The sequence below is a fragment of the Schistocerca piceifrons genome, chromosome 3 (genome assembly GCF_021461385.2).
Source record: "Schistocerca piceifrons isolate TAMUIC-IGC-003096 chromosome 3, iqSchPice1.1, whole genome shotgun sequence".
Classification (NCBI taxonomy): Eukaryota; Metazoa; Arthropoda; class Insecta; order Orthoptera; family Acrididae; genus Schistocerca; species Schistocerca piceifrons.
In genome coordinates, this window is record NC_060140.1 from 408709189 (window position 1) to 408721635 (window position 12447).

The window sequence follows — 12447 nt, forward strand, 5'->3', positions numbered from 1 at the left end:
CCATCACTTACAATAATTTCTAAAATAGGCCCACAAATAAATAACACTCTGACATATATGTAAATAACTAGCTGACCTTATAATCCATAATAAGCAATTTCATTGCGTTATTTGGAAACCTTGTATGTCAACAGACATCAGACTAAATTCTAATAAGTTACATTCTTCGGCTCTGAAAAAAAGAAATTATATAAGTTACATTCTTCCGCTCTGAAAAAATGAAATTATATTCAGCTACTGCAGACTACCACAAAATTAGAATATATCACAGAATATATAAACATCTAAAAAAATTTCGCAGTTATGAAACCTAACATCGTACCACTAATTGCACATAGTGTAAATTCTGAGTTCCTACGAGGCAAACAAAGCTATAAGCCAACTTTATTTATGAAAGCTAACAACATAAAAAAGTCTGTCATCACAACAAAAATTAAATATAGTAAGTTAACTTCATTTACGAAAAGTACGTAGGAAAACATTCTCATACGCTATCTGTATCTGGCTCATGATTGTCCGTCTCATCGTCGCACTGTTCCCAGCATCCAGGCATAATGCAGAAACCACCGACCCCGTAACTGCACGTTAACCAGAAGAAACAGAAGCACGATGCTCAGTACAGCAACGTGAATGAGCGCGACGAAAGTAGATTTACGTGTTATGTTAGCAGATCTCGATACTGTTTCCCCTCCACCAATTTCAACATCAAAACTTTCTTCCTCAAACTTGATGTGACGTTACGTCATGTGGCATGACATTCCATGCTGCTGATTTGGACTGTGAAACGTTTTGACGTGACGCGACACTCCGTTCCACCTTTCCAGCCTACTGCTAGATTGCAACTTACAAGAACTCCGATAAATAGAGATTGTCTTTATTCAGCTTGAAATTGTCATCAGTAAAAAGTCCTGCTAGTATTGAATTAATGATCCGATACTCGTACACTACACCAAATACAAAATCGATGATTTAGACATGAGAATAGACGGAACATGTTTTCCTGTATGGGTTTGTCTATATATGAATGCCCTAGGTAATCGTAGTTGTGCAGACCACAGACATAAATGTATTTCTGTGGTGCAAGCGAACTTATACGGGACGGAGCAAAGAAGTAAAGTATCGTTTTCCCTATCTTTGGGATGGAGAGAGAACAATCACTTGGAATGTCTGTGAAAGGAAGGGTTTTGCTTGGAGTTTGAATTGTCAGTAGAGTGCAGCAAGAGTGGATGAGCCGAGAAAATAAATTTTTTTCTTAAGTGAAGTAAGATCATTCATCACACTTCGTTTCTCAATTTGAAATTAGTTTCACTTATATCTTCCATATGCAGTGGAACTTCAGTCTTTTATAACTGATAACTTCCTCGTTGTGGGGTCTTAAGTATTGTGATTTAAATTTTATTGTTGTTGTTGTTTGGGCTGGTTTGACGTCCTGTGACATATAGTGCCTTATAGTTGCAGATTGGGAGAGAGTCAACATGACAACCGACAAGGGAACTGCTACGAGTAACAACCCTTTAGAACAGTTTGTTTTGTTGGCCAAATCTGCAAAAGGAGCTGCAGCAGTGGAACTTATCAAACAAGTTTTAGAAGCTCCTGGTGTCCATGTGTTTGGCGAACTGTTAGATATGCCGAATGTAATTGAAGTAAGTTTTATGCTGCATTACCTCGGGTGTACACAGTCACGTCATCTTCGGTATTTCTTAGTAAATGTGGACATTCAATGCGCCATAGATTTGCATTCAGTAGTGCTTAAGCATTTTCTTATAGTCTCGATTTCTTCGCTCTGGATTGTGGCATATGTTGAATTAAGCATGGAGCACTTTGGATTGTGTAGTACATCGAATCATGAAATTGCATGCACAAGATAAATGGAACTTCATTGTTTTTGTGAAGAGTGGAAAGTGATGGAAATATCATTAATATTGTTGCATGTGCTATGAACTAGTATTTACTCCAGGTTGTTTACTGGGCCACAGATAAATCATTCCTCTTAACCCTGAGCTAAATGTTGAGGGGGGGGGGGGACAGTTGTGTTGTTACTTGTTTAAGATGCACAGCTTTACTTATTGAAGACATTGTACAGTTGTTAGTGATTTGCAGTATGATTTCCAGCAGCCACTGTGATGTCTCAAGGTACGTACCAGTACAAAGTACTTCATTGGAACTCCATGTGTTGGGTACTTTAGGGACCGATGACCTCCGCAGTTTGGTCCCTTAGGAATTCACACACATTTGAACATATTTCATTAGGTACTTGATGTGGAAAGTCAGGCTGCGCCCCACATCAGGATGCCATGTGATAGCCTCTGTGTTAGTTTCACAGATGTCCAAAATGTTGTTCCTCACATACCTGTTACGTATGAAGTAAATGTGTTGAAAGTGATTATCGATATGCCTGTATAAATTAGAAATATGAAGCAAGTGTTCTGGATTAAAGATACAAAATAAATCAACTTATTTTGTTCCTAATAATGAGAGTTCATCTGTATTACATATGATCTAAATTATCTTAAAGCTACAAACATGTGTATCATCTGTAATTTTCACACTGTTTAAATGTTGTTACGGGTTGGTCCATCATAAAGTGCAGAGTAACTCAAGTTTACGAAAAGATGAAGTAGAACATACCTCAGATTGAATGTTATGTTGTAACCATGGCGTACTTATCTTTGGTATTTGTGGTAGAAGCGAATGAGGTTGCTATTACTGTCTATAAACTACCAGCCAGTGCTTGTTGCATGGATTTAAATTGGCCACTTTAATGTCAGTGTTCAGTAGAATGCTTTGTAACTTGTTTTTTTGCCATGTTGGAGACAAAGAAATTATTTTGTTTACCTCAGTCAGTAGTTTTGATTGCTCTGCCATTAGCTTTTGTGATAGTACTTGAGTACTATTCTCATATAATGGAATAGCATCTGTAGAGGTCATTAGGACATCAGATTATTTACAATGCACATAGAGACATTTTAATGTAGTCATTCTTCCTGTGCACCATAAACAAACGAGATAGGAAGAAGCCGTAATAACTGGTACAGTGGGAAGTATGTCTGTGATGCACTTCAGCATTTTGCAAAGTATGGATGTAGATTTAGAGATGGTCACTGAATATTTGCATTACCTTGTTCTACCAGTTATGCTGATTTGCCACAATCCAAACTCATTAAATAATTTTAACTTCCTCTCAAAGTATTTTGTTATAGAATCAAAGAACTGGGCTGATGGTAACTACAAGATAGTTTTCCTGTCAAAAGCAGTTTATGAAACAGCTAGCCTAATATCGAACAACATTTGATAGAAAAAATGTCCGATAATTATCATTAACTCAGTTCTTTGCTTCCATAATTAAATAATTTAATCCACTGGGAGTGTGATCAGACAATGTAGTTAATACAATAGATTACAGATATTCGGTAACCATTATGTTGGGAATAGTATGCAAGTCCTGTCGTACATGTAGAAGAAATGCCTGTAAGAAACACAGAATAATGTTCGACATAATGTTTTGAATCTTAGGTTCTGCTGCCTCTCATGTTTATTTAAAAATTTGTAAGTTCTGTGGTTGGGTTTTCAAGGTATGTGTGGCCTACAGATTTCAAGTATCTTATCTCGATAGTGTTCTTGTGGCCTGATGTGTACTGACTATTGATCAGTTGCTGTGGAGTGTATTGTCACAGGTACAATAGTTGTTGATTTATTTATTTATTTATTTTACCTGGCAAGATTAGGGTCTTCAGGCCCTCTCTTACACCTAACCAGGCATACTGAGATTGAACATTAAGTTTCTACAGAACATTAAGGACATATAACATGTTATACAGTATTAATGTTAAAGAAAAGTAAATAGGGATTTCACAACTTACTATCCCAAAGTAACACGTTAGTTGATACATTGTTGAGAGGCCATTTGTCCATTAGTAGATACACATTAATTAGCATGCTCAGCACTTATTTTTCAATGTTCCTAACCTTTACCATCTGTTGTATGTTGTTGTGTATAATATGTTCTATAATTACAGCAAACTAAGCACGTAGCTATTGGTGAACAGGTTTTTCACCATTTACATTTAGGGTGGCGAGCACCAAACAAGTGTCAATTACTTTTGTAGTAACTCATAGTTCTTTAGTCTGGACTACTTTAGTAAATGACTTCTGTAGTAATATACTCCTTTAGTAACTGTTGGAGAGCTCAATTTCTATTTACTTCTTTAGTTGTAACTAAAGTAGTAACGCCTTTTTACTATAGTAGTAAGCCAGTTTTGCACACTGCCAGTATGTGCATTACATTCCCTCCTTGGAAAATATTGGTTGTTGGCAGACTTTATTGCATTGCTTTTTGCGTAGTTTATGTTTATCGCTATACTTTGAGAAGCTAGAAAGGATTATTAAATTGAATTATTAAAATTGGAAAATCTAAATGCTATTATACTAATTATTGATAATATCTGTGTATTATGAAACAGAAACATGCTATTAATGGATGACTCTTTTGTTAACTCCGCCATCTACAACTGTTTGTTCATGACACACATTAATTTAAGCACCAGTTTGAGATAGGAGCTAGCAGCAACATGGCGGTAGCCAAGAAATGTTCAAAAAACATGCCAGAAAATGAAAAAGAGCGGTTTGCTGAAATAATGAAAAAGCACATAACTACTATTGAATATAAAAAGCACAAGGTCAACATGCTAAATAGGAAAAAGAATGCTTGGGAAAATATACACATTGAATGCAATGCTCTTACACAAAGGTCATGAACAGTTTAAAGTAATTTGGAAGGCTTGAAAAGCAAAGCGAAGAAAATGAAAGCTAAATGTAATTAAGAACAATTTCAAACTGGCAGTGGAGTAGGTGAGACAAAGATCGACAATATAAGCCAAATGGTTGTTGACATTAACCCAAAAGTTTTCAAGGGTATACCTGGAGTTGACGACAGTGACACATCTGAAGATAATGTGATACTTTCAAGCAACTTTGAAGATAACTCACTGAAGGTAGCAATGAAACTCCTGAAGGTGGAGCTTCATCCCATAGTCATGAACCTTGTCCTGCATTCTCTGGTGGGAGCACACCAAGCAGCAACTGAAAAGATTCCATACAAAACCCAAACTTCTCTTTGAAATCACTGTCACCATACATCACAAATGGGTCTCTTCTCTCCATTACAACCCTCATTCTTGGGGTGTTCCTCTCTACCTCCATCTCCATATATTCTTTGTAGTCCAGGTAATCTATGGAATTCGGCACTTAAAGCACAGAACTCAAAGAGCACTCGGAAGTAAATGAAAATTTTTCTCCTGGAGTAATTTACTCCTTTAGTTCAGTACTATTGACTGGAAGTTGCCAATTTCTTTCTCTCTTAGTGACTTACTACTTTAGTTTCACTCACTCCTAGTTGATGCTTGCCACTCTTACTGTAGATAAATAAAGGGACTAGGGTACAGGTTTTGCAATTTATTGGATTATGTATCAATTTCTGTATTTTGAATTGCTAATTTCGTGTGATGAAAAGACTACTGCTTGTTGCTAAGCTTTGACCATTTTTAGGTTAATAAAAATGTAGAATCAAATGTTTCTAACCTTTTTTGTAATTTTATTATGAGATAGTGCTTTGTGCCTGTGATTTTGTCAACGCTAAAGGTTAAAGTAAAACACTAGCTTCATTTCAGTTACGATTATATTTCCCACATGTACGTACATACTCCGCAAACAGAACAGAACACGGCACTCCCCATTGTACCACTTCCATGTAGCCATGTGTCAGAACTGTAGTCAGTCTACTTTTATCTTTGTGTTCCTTACAGGAGGAATGAATAGTATGTTGTAGTGTAATGAGATTCTTCATGCAGTAGTGGTCCTTGATACTTGTTATTTAGGCTTTTATGAGTTATGTGGCATCTTATATTAAATGGCCTGCCAGGTAAAGTTTTTCAGCATCTGTGGCACTCTTATGGTTCACACACACACACACACACACACACACACACACACACACACACACACACAGTGACCATATGTGCTGCCCTTATTTCTGTACATTCATAAAAGCAGTATTCTAGGATGAGTTACATTAGTTTTTTGTAAGAATTCCCCTTTGTAGAAGGATTGCATTTTCCTGTATCCTACCAATGAATAGAAGTCTCTGTGCTTTAACTACATTGCTGTATTTATAGCTGAGCCATTGTGATTTCCATTCATATCCCCACAAATTGTTACACAAACATATTTGTATATTGTATGGTTTTATGTTTCTGAGCATACTGTTCATATTATACCAGTAACTTCTTATTTAACTTAACATAAGTTTCCCTATAAGTATTTGTACCCATTTGGCACTCTAGTAGTAGTCAAATTTTCATTCCTCCCCCTCCTCAGATGATTAAACTCGGGACCATGAGCCAGTTTCAATTCCTTATTCACTCTGTTCTTTTTTTTCCACTGTGCGTTCTTCCTGTCTTCTGACCACTTCAGACCACCAATATTTATTTATTTATTTTTTTACTCTCTCACCTTGGAATCTTTTTGTAGTAAATACCTTCCCTAAACCCTTCTGTCAGTTGTTTCTTTAACTTTTTGTATTATTTTTTTCTAAACCCTTTTTTACTTTATGGATCCACCTTGTTGACTTCGTATCCCACAAATACTTGAAGATCTTTATAGTTAATCCACTGTCTTGTATTCGATATAAATGTCCAAAAAATACTGGTCTTCTTTTTCTCATTACTTGCAATATGTTTTCTATGTTATGATAAATTTCATAATTACCATGTAATTTCACTCTTCTCAGCTTTCTAGTATTCCTAATTTATCTAAATTAAATATATTTGATAATTTTAACATTCCATTTTTAGTTTTATTGTGCTGCACACAAGTAACAAACTCTCACAGGCACACTGAAGCTAGCTCTCTCTCTCTCTCTCTCTCTCTCTCTCTCTCTCTCTCTCTCAACCCCCCCCCCCCCCCCCCCCCACACACACACACACACACACACACACACACAATATTTCATGTCTCGGCACACTCCATCTGTTTATCTTGGGCACTGTCAAGATATTTTGAGGTTTGTTTCGTCTAAACACTCAGATGTGTTTTTTTTAACTTTCTTGCCTATTTTAAAAGCCATGCATTTCATAGAATGCAATATTGGTAAGTTTTGTAATAAAATATTCTGTGAAGAACTTTGAAACATTAATGTTTCTTATTACTCATTTATTATTTACAGTTAGAAAGTGGCCCTCATGCACCCTATTACCGAGCATTGCATTTATTTGCATATGGAACTTACAAACAATATCTAGAAAATAAAGCTCAGCTCCTGGAATTGACACCTTTGCAGAAAAAGAAATTACAACATCTAACAATAGTTACACTTGCCACAAAGTCAAAGGTAATTGGAATGTAGTTGGAATTACATTTTCTGGTAAATTCTAGATATATTAATTTTTACTTTGTTTTTAGTGTATTCCCTATTCAGTATTACTACAAGAACTGGATATGAAGAACGTGAGAGATTTGGAAGATCTCATCATTGAAGCCATTTATGCTGGTAAGTTTCTTGTTTGGAAATACTGCAATGGTTGTTGTGTGTTGTACCACTGAGTTACTAAAAAAAGTGAATAATGTATAATATCTAATTGTTTAAGGAATCACCAACATTTTTCCTTTGTCATTAAAAGTTAATGTTTTTATCTAATATTAAAAGCCAATGGAGGAGGGGTATCACATCAGCTGATGTATAATGCCAACTTCAAACATTTCCTCGTGGTTTTGCAATATTAAGCACTTGATTGATGTTATCTTTGATGTTGCAAACCATTTAGTGGAAATCTGAAATGTCTTCTTCATACTGAAACATATGTTTATTATGATCCTGCTGCAGCAGCAGGAATTTTTCACCTACTGCTGTCAAAGGCCTCTTCATTTATCACAACCATTCTCACACATCTACATAGATACTCTTTTCATTTCCTGTCCTGTTTCAGTCGCAAATAGAGATAGGGAAAAATGACTGTCTGTATGCCTCCTTATGAACTCTAATTTCTCGAATCTTATCTTCATGGTACTTACGTGCAATATATGTTGGTGGCAGTAGAATCGTTTGGCAGTCAGCTTCAAATGCTGGCTCTCTAAATTTTCTCAACAGTGTTTCTCGAAAAGAACGTTGCCTTTCCTCCAGGAGTCCCATTTGCATTCTCGAAGCATCTCTGTAACCCCTACATGTTGTTCAAACATACAAGTAACAAATCTAGCAGCTCACCTCTGAATTGCTTTGTCTTCCTTCAATTAGACCTGGTACAGATCCCAAACACTTGAGCAGTACTCAAGAATACATTGCACCAGTGTCCTATATGCAGCCTCCTCTACAGGTAAACCACTCTTACCTGCAATTCTCCCAATCAACTGAAGTTGACGATTTGCTTTCCCTATCACAGGTCTCACATGCTCATCCCATTTCATATTGCTTTGCTGTGTTATGCACAGATATTTAAAGGACTTTACTGTGTTGATCAAGATGCTAGTAATACTGTAGCCAAACAGTACAGGTTTGTTCTTCCTACTCATCCTCATTAACTTACATTCTTCCACATTTAGAGTTAGCCGCCATACCAACAAGAAATTTCGTCTAAGGTGTCGTGTATCTTCCTACAGGTCACACCTTACTGTCTACCACAGATTGCTGCCCACCCTGTTCCCCCTGCGGGTTCGGGGGTAAGAATAGGCCCGCGGTATTCCTGCCTGTCGTAAGAGGTGACTAAAAGGAGTCTCAAACGTTTCGGTCTTCTGTGATGGTCCCCTCTTGGGTTTGACCTCCTTTTTTCTTTCCAAATTTCCGTTGTTAGTGCGTGCCATTTGGGGAAGGACACCTTACATGGTGTTTTTCTATTGGTCCATCATGCTCCACCATCTTGCATGTTACCTATTGTCGTGTGGGGGGGGACTACGCCCAACATCTTCTGGGTTGTCTCCTTCTCGCCTAGTGCGCACTCTTCTTCTTAGCGCCCACGACAACTGTGGACCCTTTCAACACCTAAAATCCAGCACGGTAGCCAGTCCGTTGTGGTGGGGTCGTCATGTACCCTCTTGGTGGTAGCCCCCTGACCACGCAGGGATCGCACTACAGATGCCAGAGCTGTTTCCTCCCCATGCATGCCAAGGAGTATGTGCCCATCTTGTCTGGGGCATGGGGACTCCGGGCAACGGAATATCGGCCAGGTACCCGTTGCTTTGGCTGGGTGGCGCCCTTGGGGAGAGCCCTCGTTCGGAGTAGGTGGCATCTGGGCGGATGTGGCGCAATGAAGCGCAATAAATCACACCAAGCTGGTGGTCGCACGGCCACCAGCGTCTCTAAGCGAGGTAGAGTAGACTTTGATGCTGCGCAATATGACCCTCAGTCGTTCCCCTCGTTGGCTGCGCCGTGGGAGGGACGCCGATCTAGTGCCAAGCGTGGAGCCTTACGTACTGCAATACCTTGTCTGCAGCAGGACTGATGGTGACGCCTTTCTTACGACAAAGCCTCTGTTTTTTGTGGAACACCTGGAGGATAAGTTTGGGGAAGTGGCGGGGTTGTCTAAAATGAGGAATGGGTCCATCCTCCTCAAGACGTCCTTCCCGGCCCAGTCACGAGCGTTGCTCTTGTGCGATAAGCTGGGTGACATCCCAGTTACAGTCACTCCCCACAGTAGCTTAAATATGGTCCAGGGGATTATTTACCATCATGACCTCTTGTTACAATCCGATGACGAGCTGAGAGCCGACTTGGAACGACGTGGTGTACATTTTGTCCGTCGTGTACTTAGAGGACCCAAGACTAACAGGGTGGCCACCGGTGCCTTTATCTTGGCCTTCGAGGGTGATGTCTTGCCCGAGAGGGTCAAGGTGATGGTTTACCGTTGCGACGTCAAGCCATACGTCCCTCCCCCGATGCGATGCTTCCAGTGCTGGAAGTTTGGGCATATGTCCTCCCGTTGCCCATCCAGTGCTACATGTCGAGATTGCGGACGCCCCTCTCATCCCGATTCTCCATGTGCGCCTCCGCCTGTATGTGTCAACTGTGGGGAGCACCATTCTCCATGCTCGCCGGATTGCCCCGTTCTTCATAAGGAGCGGAAGATCATGGAATTTAAGACTCTGGACCGGCTTACTTATCGAGAGGCAAAACTGAAATATGAAAGGTTGTATCCTGCTTCCATTCGAACATCTTATGCTGCAGCCACGTTATCGTCGCCCACGCAAGCGACGGTTGTCGCCTCATCTGTGCCGCCTTCAGTGGGCCCTCGGGGCCGTGTATCTCTGTCTACCCCCCTCATGTCTGGGGGCAAGCCTTCTTCTTCTGTTGCCCCCTTAGCAGTTGGGGGCAAACCCTCTTCTGTCGCTCCCCCCCACGCTTACTTCGGGAGTGACATCTGCTCCACAACCGGGAGGCTCGATCCCTCCCCCTCCTTCTCCGCCGGCGTTGCCTCCGCCGGTTCTTCTCTCGGGGAAGGGGTCCCTCGGGGCTCTCCCTTCCTCCGTTTCTTCTCCTACCCAGCCGGATGTCAGCCAGTGGCTGAAGGTTCCGCCACCTGCTGGTCGTAGGGCTTCTGCGTCGTCGTCAGCCTCCGACGCTCCTTCAGAGAAGCTCTCCCAGCCCTCTCACCCTAAGGGCCGACGTGAGAAGAAGGAACGGCATGTGTCCAAGAAGAAGGACGTTCCGGCGGTTTCAGCACCGCCTGCTGTACATAGTCCTGGCTCCGGGGATGAGGTGGAGATCCTCGCCTCTGCCGCGGATCTCGCCCTCACGGAACCCTTGGGGGCCTCTCCTATGGACTCAGCTGACTCTCCCCCGGTGGCGGCAGTTGGCTCTGAAGCGCTGTCTGCCTCTTAGTCGCCTTCACACCCTCCCAGTCCCTTCCTGCTTCCATTCTCCAATGGAACTGCGGCGGTTATTTCCGCCACCTGCCTGAGCTCCGGGTGCTTCTGAGTGTTTCCCCTGTTCTCTGCATTGCTCTGTAGGAAACTTGGTTTCCTGCAATGCGGACCCCCGCCCTTCGTGGTTATCGGGGATACTATAAGAACTGTGCTGCCTGTCAATGAGCGTCAGGTGGGGTTTGCCTCTTTGTTCACCACTCTGTCTGTAGCTCGCCAGTACCCCTTCAGACGCCTTTAGAGGCAGTTGCTGCCAGGGTTGAGCTCTCGCCGGCTATTACTGTTTGCTCTGTTTACATTCCTCCGGATGGGGAGCTCCCCCGACATGTCTTGGCTGCGCTGCTGGCTCAACTCCCGCCACCATTGCTGCTTCTGGGCGATTTCAATGCCCACAACCCTCTATGGGGTGGGACTGTTTCTGATGACCGCGGTCGGGCCGTGGAGCATTTGTTGGCTCAGCTCGACCTTAGCCTCTTGAACACCGGTGCTCCCACGCATTTCAGTGTGGCCCATGGCTCGTTCTCAGCCATCGATCTCTCTCTTTGCAGCCCCGGACTTGTCCCATCCCTCCACTGGAGGGTGCACCCTGACCTGTGCGGTAGTGACCATTTTCCAATCTGTCACTGTCCCAGTGTCATTCTTCTGGGCGCCTGCCCCGCTGGGCTCTCCATAGGGCTGACTGGGCGGCTTTTACTTCCGCTGCAACCATTGAGTCTCCCCCACAGGGTGACATTGACGAGGTGGTCCGCTTCTTAACCACGTCAATTATTTCGGCGGCCGAGGCTGCCATCCCCCGCTCTTCTGGCCTCCCTCGGAGGAAGGCTGTACCCTGGTGGTCGCCGGAGATTGCTGAGGCTATTCGCGACCGTCAGCGGGCTCTCCAGCGTCATAGGCGGCACCTGTCTCTAGAGACCCTCATCGCCTTTAAGAGGCTCAGTGCCTTGGCCCGTCGTCTTATTGCACGGCGTAAGCAGGAGTGCTGGGAGAGGTATGTCTCATCCTTGGATTCCCATGTCTGCCCCTCGCTCGTGTGGTCCCGGATCCGGCGGATTTATGGTTACCAGACCCCTATGGGTGTCCCTGGGCTCTCCTTGGACGGCGCTGTCTGCACGGACGCTGCCGCCATTGCTGAACGGCTTGCCGTGCATTTTGCTCAGAGCTCTGCGATTGCATCTTATCCCTCCGCCTTTCGCTCTCTAAAGGAGCGAGCTGAGCGGACGCCGTTCTCATTCCACACGCGTCGTTCTGAAAAATACAATGCTCCTTTCAGCGAGAGGGAATTCCTCGCTGCCCTCGCCGATTGCCCTGATACAGCACCAGGACCGGACTGCATCCACGTGCAGATGCTGAAGCATCTCTCCAGGGACTGCCAGAGACACATTCTCGCGATATTTAATCGCATTTGGAGTGATGGCGTGTTCCCGTCGCAATGGCGAGAGGGTGTTATTGTCCCCATCTTGAAGCCTGGTGCGGACCCACTGGCGGTGGACAGCTATCGTCCCATTACCCTCACCAGCGTTTTGTGCAAATTGCTCGAACGTATGG

General features: G+C 42.6%; 1 protein-coding gene across 1 annotated transcript in view; it reads left to right on the forward strand.

Moving 5' to 3' along the window:
* Positions 1–1144: 1144 nt before the first annotated feature.
* LOC124789281 (COP9 signalosome complex subunit 7a) overlaps positions 1145–12447 on the forward strand; it is a 33657-nt gene continuing 22354 nt past the window's right edge. Inside the window, exons 1-4 of the mRNA XM_047256587.1 lie at positions 1145–1261; positions 1453–1643; positions 7220–7384; positions 7456–7543. Of these exons, the coding sequence (XP_047112543.1) occupies positions 1476–1643; positions 7220–7384; positions 7456–7543 (421 nt within the window). The 5' untranslated portion in view covers positions 1145–1261; positions 1453–1475. The remainder of the gene's footprint in view (positions 1262–1452; positions 1644–7219; positions 7385–7455; positions 7544–12447) is intronic.